This window comes from Monodon monoceros, unplaced genomic scaffold (assembly GCF_005190385.1).
Source record: "Monodon monoceros isolate NGI ecotype Baffin Bay Population unplaced genomic scaffold, NGI_Narwhal_1 Super_Scaffold_21, whole genome shotgun sequence".
Classification (NCBI taxonomy): Eukaryota; Metazoa; Chordata; class Mammalia; order Artiodactyla; family Monodontidae; genus Monodon; species Monodon monoceros.
The window spans coordinates 68,277,771-68,294,452 of NW_021703778.1; the positions used below are offsets into that span (position 1 = coordinate 68,277,771).

Below are 16,682 nucleotides of genomic sequence, written 5' to 3' on the forward strand. Positions count from 1 at the left end.
ATTGTGGTGCACAGGCTTCTCATTGCAGTGGCTTCTCTTGCTGCGGAGCACAGGCTCTAAGCATGTGGGCTTCAGTAGTTGTAGCACGCGGGCTCAGTAGTTGTGGTTTGCGGGCTCTAGAGAACAGGTTTAGTAGTTTTGGCGCACGGGTTCAGTTGCTCCGCACCATGTGGGATCTTCCCGGACCAGGGCTCGAACCCGTATCCCCTGCATTGGCAGGCGGATTCTTAAACACTGCGCCACCAGGGAAGTCCCGAAGGTCAAAAGGTTTTGTTTTTGGTTTTTTAATTTTCTTTTTGTTTCTTCTTTTTTTGGGGGCCACATAGCTTGTCCAGTCAAAAGGTTTAATAACACCCTTTGTGGATGAGGGAATGGGGGAAGGCAGTCCTGTCTTGTTGGTGGTCATGCCAAATCAATACACCCTCTTTCAAGGGCAAGCTGGTGATATCTTACGATCAAACCTGCATGTGCCTTTTGAACCAGCAACATCACTTCAAGGACTTTGTCCCACAGATATTCTCGTACATGTACACAAAAATGTATGTCTAACGATATTCACTCCAGCCCTGTCTGTAATAGCAAAAGACTGGCAACAGTCCAAATGTCCATCTGTAGGGTGGGAACTAGCTAAATCGGTCTGGGTACATTCACACAATGGAATGCTAGGCAGCTGTTAAAAGGAGACAGTTCAATGCATACTGTTATAAGACCATCTCCAAAATATGTATGGTACAGAACAGTGTGTGTGTGACGCGTACACTTATATGCTTTTGCACTGAATGTCCCTGGTAATAGTGGCTATCTCTGGGGAGGGGACCTGGGATCCTGGGACCTGTCAATGGGAGATTTAATTTTCATTAAATAACCTTCTGTATAGTTTGAATTTGTTTACCCCCTGCCTGTATTACCTCCTGTCTCCCTGATAAAATCCCTTCTATTCACACTATCTCATCTGAACCTCGAAACAAGCCCAAGGGGTAGAGGGGATCACAGCCTTCATTTTAATGGTGACAAAACTAAGTCTTGGAGGGAGTAGGGTATTTTCCCAGGGTCTCACAGCTCGAGCAGAGTTAAAACTGGAACCTAGGGCTTCTGGTGACAAATCCCACGTTCTTCTCACTTGCTTGTCTCAGCGGCCACTAGAAGGGACGTGGAAGGGACGTGGTCTCCAGCAAGTCCCAGTCAACACGTACACTACTGAGGAGGGGCAGGATGGATGAGAGTGGTGTTCTCTACCCTTTTGGTGAGGGTTGGAAAGCAGTTTGGGCTAGAAGGGCCCAGAGACCTTGCTTGAGAGACAGTGCAATCCCAGGCAGGGAAGTACCCATGGGAGCCAGGGTGGTGGGAAGCAGAATGGGCTCTGGCCCAAGCAGGGAGGGAGTGGGTCTTCCTGAATCCTCTAGCTGTGATCCCTGCAGGGTCAGCTCGAGGGTGAGAGTTCTAATTTCTCACTAGAGCAAGTGTCCTGTGGATGTAGGCTGGGCCAAGGTCAGGGAGGGAATGGGGCAGCTGTGCACTTGGTGAAGACCCCTTGGCTCGTGGGGAAAGCAGGGTATGAGAAAAATCTAAACACAGGAGAAAAGAACTAGCTTAAGGGTGTTGGGAGAGAATTCTGACCATGAGCCTAGAAATCTGCTGTGGCCCAAAGACTTAGAGAAAAAACATAAACCTGCATCACTCCTTCCCTCAGCCCACAGGCAAACCCATCTCTGCCCCAGAGTCTTAACCTCAGTTCCAAGAGCTGCCCACATCAGTGCTGGGACAGGGGACCAGAAGGGGCAGGGTGGTTGGAGAGAAAATCCTGGGCCAGGACGCAGCCTGCTGCCATGGAAAATTTGATGGGAAATGACAAGTGGGGAAGGACAAGCAGGACCCATCTCAGAAACAAGGCCCCCATCCCCATCCACGGCTCCTCCACCTAATATTCTCTGCCTCTTAAGACTCTTCCTCCTTCCTCAGTCTCCATAGCTGTTGTCAGCAGGATTCACGCCAGGAGCTGCCCACACTTCCTAACCCCAAAGTTTCTCACTCTTTCCAGGGAAATTGTGCTCCAGGTATCCAAGAGCTAATACCTCCTTTGACAAGTAACATTGCCTTAATTACGTGTGTTGAATGAATGAATGCGGGTGTGGTGCTGTTGCTAGAGCCAACACAAGTGAAATGCAACCACTTTTAGTGTTCATTTAAAATTTCTGCTGCTTTGTTAAAATGTGTTTTAAAAAGCTCTGTCCTTGGAAGAATGTCCAAGACACATTGGTTAGTGGGGGGAAAGAATTCACAAATCAGTGTTTATGAAGCAATTCTATTTTTGGAAAATAGATAAATGATATGCTAGAATGTGCGCAGAAAAAGTCAAGGGTGGTAAAGCTCACGTCACTCGTGGAGGTTTTCTCTGGGAGTAGGGCTCTTTTTTGTTGCGTTTTTAAATTTCTTGGTTACAGTGAACATTTATTAGTTTGGAAATACAAAACTTAAAAGAACTTAAATGGAAAAAAGCATGTGCCCTTGTACACTTTGTTTTGTAACTCCTGGCTCTAATATAAAAGCAGCTGTGGCATAGAGGAGAGAACTGATTCCAACATATGTGATTTTTAGCAAGTGGCATCACATGTCCAGGCCTCAGGTTTCTCATCTGAAAAATGGGTTTCATAATTCCTGCCTACTTCACAACCCCGACCCTGTTAATGTGTCATAAGCTCTCATTAGATAATGGTAACAGCTATCTGTGCTCAGTTTGTAGGTGACTTTTTTCCCTTTAAGTTAGTATGTTTTATCATTTTAAAATGAATTCAAATAAAACAAAATAGCTACTTATAGAATGAAAAGCAACCTCTAGCTAAAAGGGACCATTCTCTTTCCAAGCCTGAGCCTCAGCCTGCTGCCCGTACCCGCAAAAGGCCACTTGGACCCAGAGATTCAAGAACAGAGGAGAAATGACAGCTGCTCTGAATTTCCTGAGGGCCAAGGAGCCTCCACCCTGAGCCGTTCAGAGATCCACCCAGGGAAAAGGGACACTAGCCGAGGGTCACATGAGGCTGACAGACACGATGGACCCTAGGAGATGGGTAGGGCAGAGGACTGGACTAGGGAGCCTGCAGTAATTAAATCCATTAGTGCCATGGTTTTAAAGTGTGAGTGAATGGTGATAACAAAATGATTTCAAGTGGATCTAGACACAGGTTTTTATTCCAGTGGTTATATATTCATTTTTATGGCTACCTTCTATTTAAGGTCAGTGCTGCTGGTTTTCCATTTTACTGCAGTGAGATAACGTTCCTTTTTAGTATGTGTTAAAGTTACAAAAGAGAGAGTTGATTTGAAGAAACGTATTAAGTAAGTGTTGTATAAATGGTTGAGGGATGGCCAAAAATATGACAGGGGTTTGTGAATGCCTGCGATCTGGGAAACTTTGCTCTCATTGATTACTGGTTCCCATGGAAGAAAAATTATCCCCTATCATTAGAAGTTAGTATAAGTGTCAGGGAATTGCCTCAGGGTCTAGTGTTTACCATCAGTTCCCAAAATATGAACATAGACCCTGACAGAGTGTGCTTATTAACTGCACATGTGCACAGCCTACACCAAGGCATATGGTCTCCTTCAAATCACTGGGTTGAGTTTATGAATAGCATATTTCTATGTGAACTCTATCTGGGTATGTGTAAAAATACATACCTTGGGCATAATCAAGTTGCTGTTTTAGATATTTCTTTATTCCCCCCCCCACACACACAATGTGCTGGGACATGTGAGCTTGCCTTATTTATAGATGAGGATCACTTTTCAGAGGACTTGGGGGCAAACACTCCCAGAGGCCAGGAACTGGCAGCTCCAGCCTCCTGGGAGAGGCCTGAACTAGATGTTGGGAGATGAGGGAACTCCTCTGTTTGCCGAGAAACTTTGGGGAAGTAACTTCTTTGCTCTGAGCACAGCTGGACCACTCCAACTCTAAGCCAGCCTGCAACAGGAGTTTCTTCAGACCCTGTGGCTTCCCCACTCCAACCACCAAATCATCCACCCCAGGGCTCCGCTGTCAGATACTCTCAGCACTAGCTGTGTGACCTGGGGCAAGTGACTTCTGTCTCTGATCCTCAGTTCCCTCATTTAAGAATTCAGATAACAGTATCTGCCACAGCCATACAGATAGACCTGGAAGGGGGTTCCTTACGTGTTAAGTGAAAAAAAAAGTTGCAATATAATCCCATTTTTGTTTTCTAAAAAAAGGTGATTGAACAAAAAACCCAGTATGTACAATATGATCCAAAATTTGAAAGAGAATATTTATAAACATACAGGGGAGGGGGCTTCCCCAGTGGCGCAGTGGTTGAGAGTCTGCCTGCCGATGCAGGGGACATGGGTTTGTGCCCTGGTCCGGGAAGATCCCGCATGCCGCGGAGCAGCTATGGCCGCTGAGCTTGCGCGTCCGGAGCCTGTGCTCCGCAACGGGAGAGGCCACAACAGTGAGAGGCCCGCGTACCGCAAAAAAAAAACATACAGGGGAAAGGTCCAAAGGATAGACATCAAAACTAACAGAGGCTTTCTATGGGTGATAAGAGGACGAGCCATTTTTGTTTCTTCTTTTTTGTTTATATGAATTTGAAAAATGTATCTAATAGGAATATAAACTAAAAGTAAATAGAGAAAAATATGAAAAATAAGGAACACTTACCTTGAAGGATCATGGGAAGGATTAAGTGAGAAAACACAGCTCTAATGAAGCGAAGCCTCTTGTGACTTTTAACACAGGGAGAGTTTTCTGCTCTCTCCCACCCTCTCTGGGGGCTGTCCCAGGAGTAGACTCTCACTTGGTTCTCATCCAACAACTCGCTCACAGGGGTGAGAGGCTCCACATTTAAAAGGCATAGAACTTGGGACTTCCCTGGTGGTCCAGTGATTAAGACTCTGTGCTCCCAATGCAGGGGGCACGGGTTCGATCCCTTAGGTCAGGGAACTAAGGTCCCACAAGCCATGAGGCAGGGCCAGAAAAAAAAAAAAAAAAAGAGGCATAGACCTTAAAATGTCAGCGCTAGGAAGGCTGGGTTAGCATTCCCAAGGTCTCCTCCCTGGAATGCTCATTCCTAGGATGTTAACAGTGTTCCTGCAAGAGGGGCTCTGGGCAAATGAGTCTAGGAAGCATTTGGTTAAACAAGTTAAACAGGTTTCTCAGTACAGGGCTTCTCAGGGCCTTGTCAACTCCAAGAGGGAGATTTATAGGCAGTTTCCTCATCTTATTTGACTGCGGAGTACTTTTTTTTTTCAAGAATCATCTTTAGGGACTAACGTTCTAAAAAAGAACACACTTTGGAAACCGTGATCTAATCCAACCCACTGGACCATTGGGGCTGACTGATCACCAAAGTCAACAGGATCACTTATATCTTGACCTCTCTCACCCTTCTTCCTCACTTACAACTGTTGCAGAGATGTGGCCTGGGGCTTTTCTATCTAGAAGTTTCTCTTACACTCTCACCCCTACCTAGACACGGGCAAAAGTCAGAGGAGTTGGGACAACTCAATACACTGAAGACAGGTTAGTTCCAGGGCAGGGAGATCTGGAAACCAGTGTTTCTGAGCCTAAGGAATCCCACCTCTGCTGGGAGAGGAGAGCGTGAGCTGGTAACTACAGCTAGAGAGATGCAGGCAGAGGACGGCAGCGTGGCTGGGAAAGGCCTTTGGAGCCACATTTCCAAAGGTGTAAGACTCCATGTGGTGGCAGCTGAGCCATGAGTCCAGTTCCAAGACCACAGATGCAAATGAGCCTCGTGCTTTCTGGACATGCTGTGTGTACATCTGGGCCTTCCCAGGAGGCCGCAGTAGGGATCAGGTCCTGGGTCTAGCCTATGCTTCTCTTCTGCCCTAGAAACCCTTCCCTAGGATTGCTCCATTGCCTTTATGGGGAGAGAGGAGGGTGAAACAGGAAGGACCTCCACAACCTGGTTATCAGATGCTGCACCCCACTGAGTGGAACTGAGAGAAGAAGAGAAGTTATGCATCCAAGGTAGAAACTCCAGGGGAACCTGCAAAGGGAAACCCTCTGGGCCCGGAACAAACAACAAACGTTCTGCCAATGGCTCACCGTGTGGCCTTGGTTAAAGCACAGCTCTTCTCTGGCCCTTGGTCTCCCTCTCAATAAGGCAAGTGGTTGGACTACATATGCTCTGAAGGACTCGATAACTGCTCTCTACCCAAGCCCCATAGCTTGGTGGGTGGCTTTCCTCCCAGGGAGCAAAAACTTCTGACACAACTTCTCTTTGGGACCAGAAATGGGCTGAGTGTCAGGTGGTGGTTGGCTCCTAAGTCAGTTTGGACAAACGGAGCCACCCTGACTCTAAGAAGCCCAGTTCCTGAGCACATCCCAGAGCCCTCCTTGGCTGCCCCCTGAGACCCACTCTCCTCTTGCCCACAGGACACTCACCGAGGCTCCTCAGGCACCATCACCTGGTCCTTCTCCCAAGTAATGACAGGTGCTGGCAGCCCTTCGATGTGGCACTGAAACCGAGCGGTCCCGTTCTCCTCCACCGTCTGAGACTGTGGGTGCAGGGAGAAGCCTGCAAGTGCTGGGGGTGAGGGCAGTGAGAAAACGCAGGGACAGGAGAGGAACACAAGAAAGGAGGCCACAGCGAGCAGACAGGAAACACACACACACACGGACACAGAGAGACACAGGTTGACAGAAACACATGCAAAAAGAATTCAGACCGACGGAGACACAGTTGGAAAGAGGCAGTCGGAGAATAAGAAGTGGTGATGACTGGTCAGATGCTGCAGGCAGAATGAATTCCAAAGTCCCCCTGCCTTACATCACCATATGGTTGGACTACAGTAAGATGTGCATTTCTTCTGGCCCCCAAATTGTTTCATGGTGATCTGTGCCTCCTGAGAACCCCCGAAGAGTGAGTGAGCTGGACAACACAGCTCGGCTCTACACACTCCACCTGCTGTGGGGGTGGGGAGCACCTTTGTGCCCCTGACGTGCTTATAAACCTCTCCGGCAGGCTTCCTGGAGGAGAGCACAAGTCTAGACTCTCAAACTCACAGGGAAGGAAAAGGAGGAGGAACAGAAGAGCAGGGAAGAAGTGAGACTATTGAATAGTGAGGCAGACAATACCAGGAAGGGACCCACTGAGCAGCAAAGGAGGCAGGGAAAGGGGGCGTGGCTCAGAGTCAAACCTTTGTGCAAGTATCTAACTGCAGACCCCACTTCCCACACCCCACGTCTTATGGGCCTCAGCTCAGTCCAAGATGTAGCACTTACTGGCAAGCTTGACCACCGCAGCCTGGCTGGCCACCACTCCAACGGGGCTGCGGGCCAGGCAGGAATAGCTGCCCTCAATGACCTCTGAAGCCCCAGGGTCAGTGCCGTCGGGAGCTGGCAGCTGGGACAGCCACAGGGAGCCATTGGGTAGCAGGCGAAGGTGGCTGTGCTCGGGCAGGATGCCTCCATCCTTGCTCCACGTGACGCTGGGGGGGTGTCCTGCAGTAGCCGCCCCCAGACCGCAGTCCAGCACCGTGGCTTGCTCCGGGCCCAGGATCACTTGCAGCGGCCCTGCTCCACAGCTCAGCGACACGGTCGTCTTCCGGGGCAACGGCTGCTCCCCTGCGTAGAGGAGGGGTCACCAGGGTCATCAGTGTGTGTCCTCCTACATCCCACAGCCTCCGGAGCCCGAGTCACCCACCCCGGGTCGAGGAAGGCAAACCTCAGAGAAAGAGGTCTCACGGAGAGACCTGTGTCTGGATCCTGGCTTTGCCTCTGACTAACTGTGATCTTGGGCCAACGGCTGCACTTCGTTCCCAATCCTTCCCCCGCTGCTCAGCTTCCTCATCCACAAAATAACACAGTTCTTAGCAAAAAAGTAGAAGCAACCCAAATGCCCGATCACCTGATGAACAGATGATAAATATATTACTCAGCCATCAAAAGAAATGAAGTACTGATACTTGCTACAACATGAATAAACCTTGAAAACTTTCCTCAAAGTGAAAGAAGTCAGTTACAAAATGCCACATATTGTATGATCTCATTTCTGTGAAATGTCCAGAATAGGCAAATCCATAGAGACAGAACGTAGATTAATGGTTGTCAGGGACTGGGGAGAGGGAAGAATGAGGAGAGATGGTTTCTTTTTTAGGTGATGAAAACGTTCTAGAATTAGATAGTGGTGATGGTTGCACAACCGTGTGAATATACTTAAAACCACTGATTTGTACACTTTAAACGGTGAATTTTGTGGTATGTGAATTGCGTCTCAATTTAAAAAGACATAGTCATTCCTTCCTCAGAGGGCTGTTGTGAGCGCTCAATGAGATGCTGTGTGGTAAAGGAGTACAGCACAGTGGCTGGCCTGGCACAGAACTGGGGCTCAGTAATGTCATTCCCTCTCCTGGAATCCCACAGATCGTCCTGACCACTATTAGCCAAACCACTTCTGCCGCAGTGACTGGGAGAGGTAAGCTCTCCTTCCTGCAGCTGATTCCCCCAAAGCCACGCAGTAAGCCAGTGCAGAACCCAGTCCCTGACCTTCTCCAGATGCCCCAGAAGAGCCTGCAGCTCCAACACTGCCCTGGCCGCAAAGGGAAGAGCAGGAGAACAATGGAGGAAGGGAATGCCATCCCAGGGTCAAGGCAAAAACACACAAATGCCAAGTTTATCATTTTAACCAACATCTCAGCAAGGCCCAGTAACCGTTATTCATAGAGAAATAGTTGGTTCTCTTCCAGTTGTATCTTCCAGACGGTTGACCTGCTGCCTTCCTGTCCCATAAAAGCTTAATGGCCCGAGGTGCCCTCTTATCCTCTGGCCTGACACCTTGCTTAAAGGTACAGTGGTGTGTCTGAGAGTGAGCCAGGGACAGAGGTGAGGACACTCATCACAAGGCAGGCCAGGGCTGACAGAGCCCTGTCAGGGGCATGCAGAAAGCACAACGGCTAAGGACTCCGGCGACCCTCAGTTCTAGCCCCGGCTCTGTCACAGTCTAGCTGTGTGGCCTTGGGCCAGTCACTTCCACCTCTGGGCTCTAGTTTTCTCCAATGTAGTGGGTGATGTCGAAGATTCTATGATGGTAGGATTATTCAGTGAGCTGGACTCACCTACTCCTGAACAGATACAGAACATCATCTAGACACACACACAAAACTGTAGACACGACCTGCCATACCTAAACACGTGCTCCCCCCGTCTCTGCCACACTCATCAACACCTGGACACACATATATGCCAACACTTAAACCCCTGAAGAGGATCAAGACTGAGGGGAGAAGAGAGGTCCTAACTGGCTGAGATAAGGAGGCCAGGGCAGAAGCCAGGCCTCTGACACCACAGTGGGAAGGACAGACAGACAGGGTCTGAACAGGCCTCTGCCTTTCTTAAAGGCTCCGCTGGCACCTCCAGCTACACAGCTGGGCTCAGCATTACTAGTGGGTGCAGCAAGGAGAAGGCAGCCCTTGCCCTCACTCAGTTTCCAGTCTAACTGGGGAAACCAAACTGGCATTTGCATCACTGAGGGCCATGTGCTGGGGTGGCAAGAGCATCTGACCTTGGGGCAGAAGGTCAAGGTTCCAGTCTTGCTGCTCCACCTACCAGCCACTTTACCTCTCTGGGGCCCAGTTTCCACATCTGTAAAAATGAAGGCGATACTATGGAGCCTGTGAGGATTAAACAAGATGATGTGGGTCAGGTCTCCAGCCCAGAGCCTAACGGGCATCAGTCAAAGAATGGGAGCTCAGTCTTTAAAGGCATTTCGTAAACTGGAAAGGGATGTACAAATGCAAATCGCTATTCTTAACATCCAGTCCCTTCTCTGAGGCCCTAGATTCTGATGCAAACACAGTGGGGGGAAGGCCAGCCCGGGCTCTCAGCCCAGTGGCTTCCAATTGCCCCATTCCAGCCGCTGAGCAGTCGGTTTGAGTTTCAGGGGAGAAAAGCCCCACATGATACGAATCCCTGAGCCCTCCGGCAGCCTCCCTACCCCCCAAAGCACGTCCGGGGCTTGGAAAATCCCCTGCTGCGCTGAACAAATAATGTGAACAGTTGGGGCCCGAGCAGCTGCTGGGTCTGTCAGCAGCCTGGGCTCCTGAGGGCAGGACGGCGGCCAGAGGGGCCGGGGCTTGCTGGGGAGCCCAGAGGAGGCTCCGATTCCCTTCGTGAATATTCATGGATCAGCAGATGTCTGGCTGCCCCACCTCGGAGGAGCCCAGCACCCAACAAGGCAATGCGGAATGGGAAACCAACAGGGATGTAGATGTGGGGAGAACCCGGGATCCCTGGGGGGGGGTACAGGGCCGTGCCAGGAGCCCAAGCCGGCCCACGTTGATGGAAACGTATGCAGAGCCTGAGATTGCTCATTTTATAGATGGGGAAACCGAGGTCCCAAAGGGGAGGTTCTCACCTCTCTGGGAGACAGTCTGGGGACATCCTGGGCGTGAACCCAGCACTGAGGAGACAGTTGCTCCCAAGTAAGAGGGTTCTCTCTGCCCCAGCACCCAACCCAACTTCTGTGCCCAGGACGTGCATCCTTAGGGGCTCACCTCACGTGCCACATCCCTCCGTGAAGCTGCCCCTGCCTTCCCCAGGGAAGGGTTTTCCTGGGTCTCACATCATGTAGCCACTTGGAGGTCCCTTAGCCATTCTTCCTCTTGCCTTCTTGCCTAAGGCGGACCATGGGATGTGGCGGGACAAGCCTTGGCCTGGGGTCAGAGTTCTGGGTCCATCATGGGTTGTATGACATTGGGTCCGCTTTCCTCCTTTCAGCCTCGGTTTCCCCAGTCTTAAAATGAAGAGTTGCCACATTTCTCATTTTCACCAAAATTCTCCCAGCGGCAGAGGAGAACGTACTCAGGAGGCTTGCTGACTACCTGAAATGTTTTTATTTTGAAACCTCTGGCACATTTTGCATCCTATTCCATTACACAGCAGTGTTTGTTTTAATGTAAATGTGGTTCCTACACCACCAAATCTTTTTGGAAAAGTGATGCTCTGGGGAGTGGCCCTTGTTTGTCCAGTGGTTTCGTGGCTGTCCCTTTCCTGCCACCACACCCCCCCATCCCCTGTCATGGCAGACCACCAAGCCCCTCCCAGGAGCACTTCTCAGTGCTCCCTCTAAGGACTGGGTGGACATAGCGGACACTTGCTGTTGGCTAGCGTTCTGCCTCGAGGGGAACTCCCTCTCCCACAATCCCTTCTCCTCAGTCTCCTCGGTGGGACCCTGCCAGAGACGTGGAGTATCTATGCTTAGGAGCCCCAGGGCCATCTCTCAATCTCCTCCTTCTGACATTATTTTACCCATTTACAGGATAAATTAGATTTTATGAGGCCAATTAGAACCCAGACAGAAAGGAGGTTCGCTGCTGAGCCCCAGGGCCAGCTCAGTGCTCTTTTGTGGGACTAGTGAGGGCCTGGCATAAGCCAGGGTTCCATTCTTCAGTGAACTCTCAGGAACTGAGAGTTCCTGGGACTGGGGGATGGGGTGGGGAACAAAGCCGAGATGCCTCCTTCATTAAGCCAAGAACTTGCCACAAACATCAATGCCTTGTCATTTTTTAATCTCAGGGCCCACCAGATTTACAACTTGTTTTCGGTCCACACGGGCAATTCTCCACGACGCCATCACCACTCTCCTCTCCTAGGAGACACAAGTCAGTTTCTTCCAAAAACCTCCTTCCCCGCCCCCCACCTTGGCCACCTCCCATACCACACACTAAGCCCCTCCCGCAACAGCTGGAAGGAGAACTTGGGACGGTTGCCTGGGACACAGGGAAGGCAGCGTTCCCTTCGTCTGTGATCCTCAGGAGACAGGCTCAGCCTCAGCAGACTTGAGAGCAAAGCCACTCAGCTTGACCTGCCTACCTCCTGTTCCCTGTCACCCTGGGTCCCCACCAGACTAAACCACTTCCCGTTCTCTGAAAGCACACTGCTGTTCCATGCGTTGCCTATGCTGCTCCCTCTTCCTTCAGTAGCTGTGCCATCCTGGGGTCTGATTTCGACGCCTCTCCTTTTTTCTGCCCCATAGGACCCTGGGCACCTGGGTCATTGCAATTAGCACTCTAGATTTTTGACTTGCCTTTCTGCCAGCGAGGCAACAAGCCAAGGATTATTGTCCTAGTCAGCACTCTAATTCCCTAGGACCTAAAACACTGTCTGGCACATAGTAGGCGCTCAATAAACAGTTCTTGAACAGATGAGTGGACATGCGGAGACACACTCAAAAAGATAAGACACAGAGCCCCTCATGCTTTGCCAAGCCTCAATTTCCTTATCTGGAAAAATTATAGGAACTCCCTTCAGGGCTGGGGATGATGTGGATAATATACGTGGAAACTGCCTAGCACACTATGTGGCACGTATGAGACACGTAACAAAATGCTTAAAAAGCACCAAGACAGGGAATTCCCTGGTGGTCTGGTGGTTAGGACTCCGCGTTTTCACTGCCTTGGGCCCAAGTTCCATCCCTGGTCAGGGAACTAAGGACTAAGATCCCGCAAGCCGCCTGGCGTGGCCAAAAATAAATTAAAAAAAAAAAAAGAAGCAGCACCGAGACAGAACAGCAAACTCACATTGAAAGAAACTCTTCTGCTTAAACATTACCAGGACTGGGGAGCTCACGACCTCACCTCTTCTGCTATATGGATGGTCTGATTAAAAGTACCTTCCTTAGACGCAAGAGGGAGGAGATATAGGGATATATGTATATGTATAGCTGATTCACTTTGTTATAAAGCAGAAAAACTAACACACCATTGTAAAGCAATTATACTCCAATAAAGATGTATAAAAAAAAAAATACCTTCCTTGTGTGCCCAGCCTTGTCTCTCTATGCTCCATTCATTTGCCAGAGCTCCAAACTAAGTGACAAGGTAATGAGCCCCTATGGAACCATCTGGAAGTCTTGGCTCTGCACCAGCTTCCATGCTCAGGTCTGCACCTGAGAGAGAATTTACTGAGCCTCGGCTTCCCGGACCACAGTGACCCCACAGCCCCTCAACTCCAGAGGAATGCCTCAGCCTCAGCAGTGAGGCACTTTTAGCTGGCAGCACAGCCAGCCCCAAGGACAAGGACGTCAGGCCCAGGTCATCCTCTCTCTGGTTTTCTTCTCTCCCCTCAGGTGCCGTCACCCGCCTCTGACCAGGCTGGGGCTGGGGTCCTCCTCCATCAGAACCACTCTTCCTCTTCCTTCCCCCCAACCCGGGGAGCTGGGAGCCCCCAGGCCTGCTTGGCAATGACATCTGTTCTGCATCTGGAATTCTGTGTCAAGTCTGGTTTCTGTACCTCAGAAACAGCGGAGGCAGAACAGGATGCGGTGGGTGGGGATGGGTGGAGCAGAGTGGATTCCAGAGCCCAGACCCAAACACACCACCTGAGGGGGGCCAAGCCCAAAGTTGTTGATAACTTCTCAGGTGAGAGGGAGGGGGTGAAGAGAGACTGAACTTGCATTCATGTGTACCAAATCCCGGGAAAGTACGGCTGCTCCAAGAGCCAGGAGACTGGTTCCAGTCCCAGTTCAGTCCCCATCCATGTAACTCTGGGAAGTCACTCAGTTTTCTCATCTGTAAAATGGGTTCATGCTAAAATTATTTCTAAGTTCCCCTCAGTGCTGACATTCAATGACGCTAATTGTGGGATTACTCAACTTAAAACAACGTACCTTTAGGAGAAAAGAAAGGAAATGGGGTGATTTACACATAATGTATGATTACTTGGGCCATGAAAATACATACAGGATCAATGAAGGTTTAGATAACTTCTGGATTATTTAGATTCACTAGTAAGAGAAACTATTGGGTTGGCCAAAAAATTTGTTCAGGTTTTCCGTAACATTTTTCTTATGGAAAAACCTGAACGAACTTTTTGACCAAGACAATATATTTGACCTGGTTCCTAACCTCCAAGATGAGGTCAGAGAGGGCCCCAACACCCCAACTAACTGAAGTTGGTCTCTGAGCTTCTGGGCTGAGAAAGGCATGGAGGGGGGAGTTTCCCCGGTGAGGAGAAAGCAGCTCTCTTGTTCTTAGAGCCCTCCTGCTACTGACCTCTGGCATCACCACCCCCCAAATTCTGACTGGGTGGAAGGGAGAACCCCACTTCTTGCATGTGGTGAAAACAGAGCATTTGGCATCCCACCACCACCCCCAGACAGGAGTCCCATTCGCATACATCTCCCCAGTTCCCAAGCCCTGACCCAAGAGCAGTGTTCGGGGAGACGGGCAGTCACTATCTTAACTCCAACACCAGCCCTTCATTTTGCCATGTCGAGGCTGCTGAAGTGTCTATTATGTTTTACTTCTCTCTCCCTCACTCCCTACAAACTCAATCTATCCTCACATCCTGCCGATTCTACTTCCTAAATATTCTAGAATCCACTGTAGCCATCCCAATTGCCACTACTCTAGTTGCCAGCAACATCCTCTCTTCTGGACTACTACCACAGCCTCCCAAGAAGCTGCAGCTTCCTGCCTCCATCCTGTCCAATCATTCTCCACATCGGCTGGAGTGAGCTGATGCAAAGCTGATTTTAAAACCCTCCAAGGGCTCATGCAGGCTCTCAGGCCAGAAACCTTGGTGGGGCTTACAAGCCCCTTCATGAGTTGGGTCCAGCCTCCATCTTCAGCCTTCTCTTTTGACACTCTGTGGCCCCTGTCCCATTCCTCTCTAACCTGCCCCACCCTCCTGCCTTGTGCTCTAAACTCCAGCCAGATTTAGCTTCATTCAGTGGTCTAAACGAAGTCACCCCTGAGCGTTTGCACATGCTGTTCTCTCTGAAAAACTCACCCCGTCATCACTCTCCTGCAGGGCCAACTGACCCTCTGCACTGAGCTCTATTATTTACCGCTTCCTGGAGGAAGCCTTTCCTGACCTTTCTAGACTACCTGTCAGTCTCCTCCCTATTTACTATATTTCAGGCACCAGTCACGTGCTAGCCGAAAAGGGTACTCAGTAAATATTTGTTGAATGAATGAATAAATGGCCTCCGTCCAGATCGGGGAGGCTAGTCAGAACTCTATAGGAGTGTCCCCAAGCCTGAAGAGCTTTGCACACTCAAAGGATTTAGGACTGAGGGCGAGCAGAGTAGTTGCTTCAGCCATGCACACTGCTGCCAAGGGAGCCCCAGCTCGGGCCCTGCCCCTGCCTTGTGCACTCGGGAACCCCAGAGAGGAAACTGAGCCCCTCGTAGGGAGGCCCCACCGATACTCCATAATGCCCGAGTGAGTGCAGTTCCCAGTCATGATTCCGCTTTGCTAGATGACCCCGAGCCCGGTCCGGAGCTCTCAGAAAAGCAGAAGAGGGTGGGCCCAACTATTCGTTAATCCCCTGGCCTCCAGAAGGACAGACGCCTCTCTGGCACTTCCCCTCCCCCCCCCCCTGACAACCCCGGGCCCCCCACTTCCCTAGCCTAGCCGCCGGGACCCCGCCCCCGGGACCCCGCCCCCGGGCGGCCTCCTGCCGGGTCCGCAGTCAGGTCTGAAAAGGGGCGTGTCTTTGTAGGCTGAGAGGGTGTCCGAGTAGTTCCCGAGACTTTCCCACCCGCTGTTTGGGCTTCCTGGAGATGGGCCGGGGCGGGCCAGGCGGAGGCTCCTTCCCCCCTCCGCCGTCCCTGCCTCCTTCCCACGTGGCCTGGCTGAGTCTCTCTAGAAAGCCACAGCAGCTGGAGAGAAATCCCCCTCCCCACCCCCACCATCAAGTCCCTCCCCGACTGGCTCCGGACACATCCTCAGCTCCCCCCTCGGCTGGGAAGGCGAGAACTAGGCGAACAAAGCGGGCAGCCCATCCCCCTCCCCAGCCCTACCAACCACCTAGCCCACGGGCCGCCCCGAAACGCACACAGGACCGAAAGGGAGAGGGCTGGGGGTGGAAGAAGGCTCCCTAGGCAGAGACGCTTGGGACTCCGTCACCCCATCCCCAGCCCTCTCTCCAGCGAGGGCAACTCTGACTCTTACCCACCCTCACCTCGCACTGAGGTGGGGGGTTGGAGGAGGCCTTGCTGACCCCGTCCACGCTTCTCAGATCTGCCTCTGGGGGTGGGGCAGGAGTGACACGCGTCCCATCCTGAGAGCGGGTGTCGGACATGTCCACGAAAGCAACTGGTTTCCTGCGCCCTCCCCCAGCCCACTCCCGGCCTCGGGTTCGGAGGGGGCAACACTCCCGCGCTCCCCACCCCCTCCGCCCAGCCCCACCCAGCTTCAGGGACCACACCCACCGGACAAAGTTGAGTATTTTATCATCACTATTCCCAGTCAATCCGCAATCTCATGCTTCTGTCCCCCCACCAAGGGCATGGACACTCTCCGAAAGCCAAGGCCAAATATTACCTCAGCCCCATAAACACAATTACACACGCTCTCGACACACAAATGGAGGTGCAGACACCCCCCCACACACAACCCCCTTTACACTCCCAACCCGGAGACACGCGCGGTAAAGGCAGAGCCCGCCCCGCACAAACCACCGGCACCTCAGCTACGGCCCGCGATGCCACGCCGTGACCGGCCACGCGCTGCGGACACGTACGCCCCGCAGAAGCCCCCTCCCCACTCTCTGCACGCGGTCGCGCGCGCGCGCACACACACACTCACACACTCACTCCGGACTCCGCAGACCAAGGACACACACCCCCTGCGGACAAGTACGCGCCGCAAACGTCCCCGGCCGCGGCTCGCAGACCCCAGAGCGCACGCATCGCGGACACAAGGAC

General features: G+C 51.4%; 1 protein-coding gene across 1 annotated transcript in view; it reads right to left on the reverse strand.

The window, feature by feature from the left end:
- Positions 1–16,057, reverse strand: part of IGDCC4 (immunoglobulin superfamily DCC subclass member 4) — a 37,091-nt gene extending 21,034 nt beyond the window's left edge. The window contains 4 exon segments of the mRNA XM_029237102.1: positions 6,416–6,557; positions 7,256–7,597; positions 10,180–10,260; positions 15,928–16,057. Of these exon segments, the coding sequence (XP_029092935.1) occupies positions 6,416–6,557; positions 7,256–7,597; positions 10,180–10,260; positions 15,928–16,057 (695 nt within the window).
- Between the last annotated feature and the right edge of the window lie 625 nt (positions 16,058–16,682).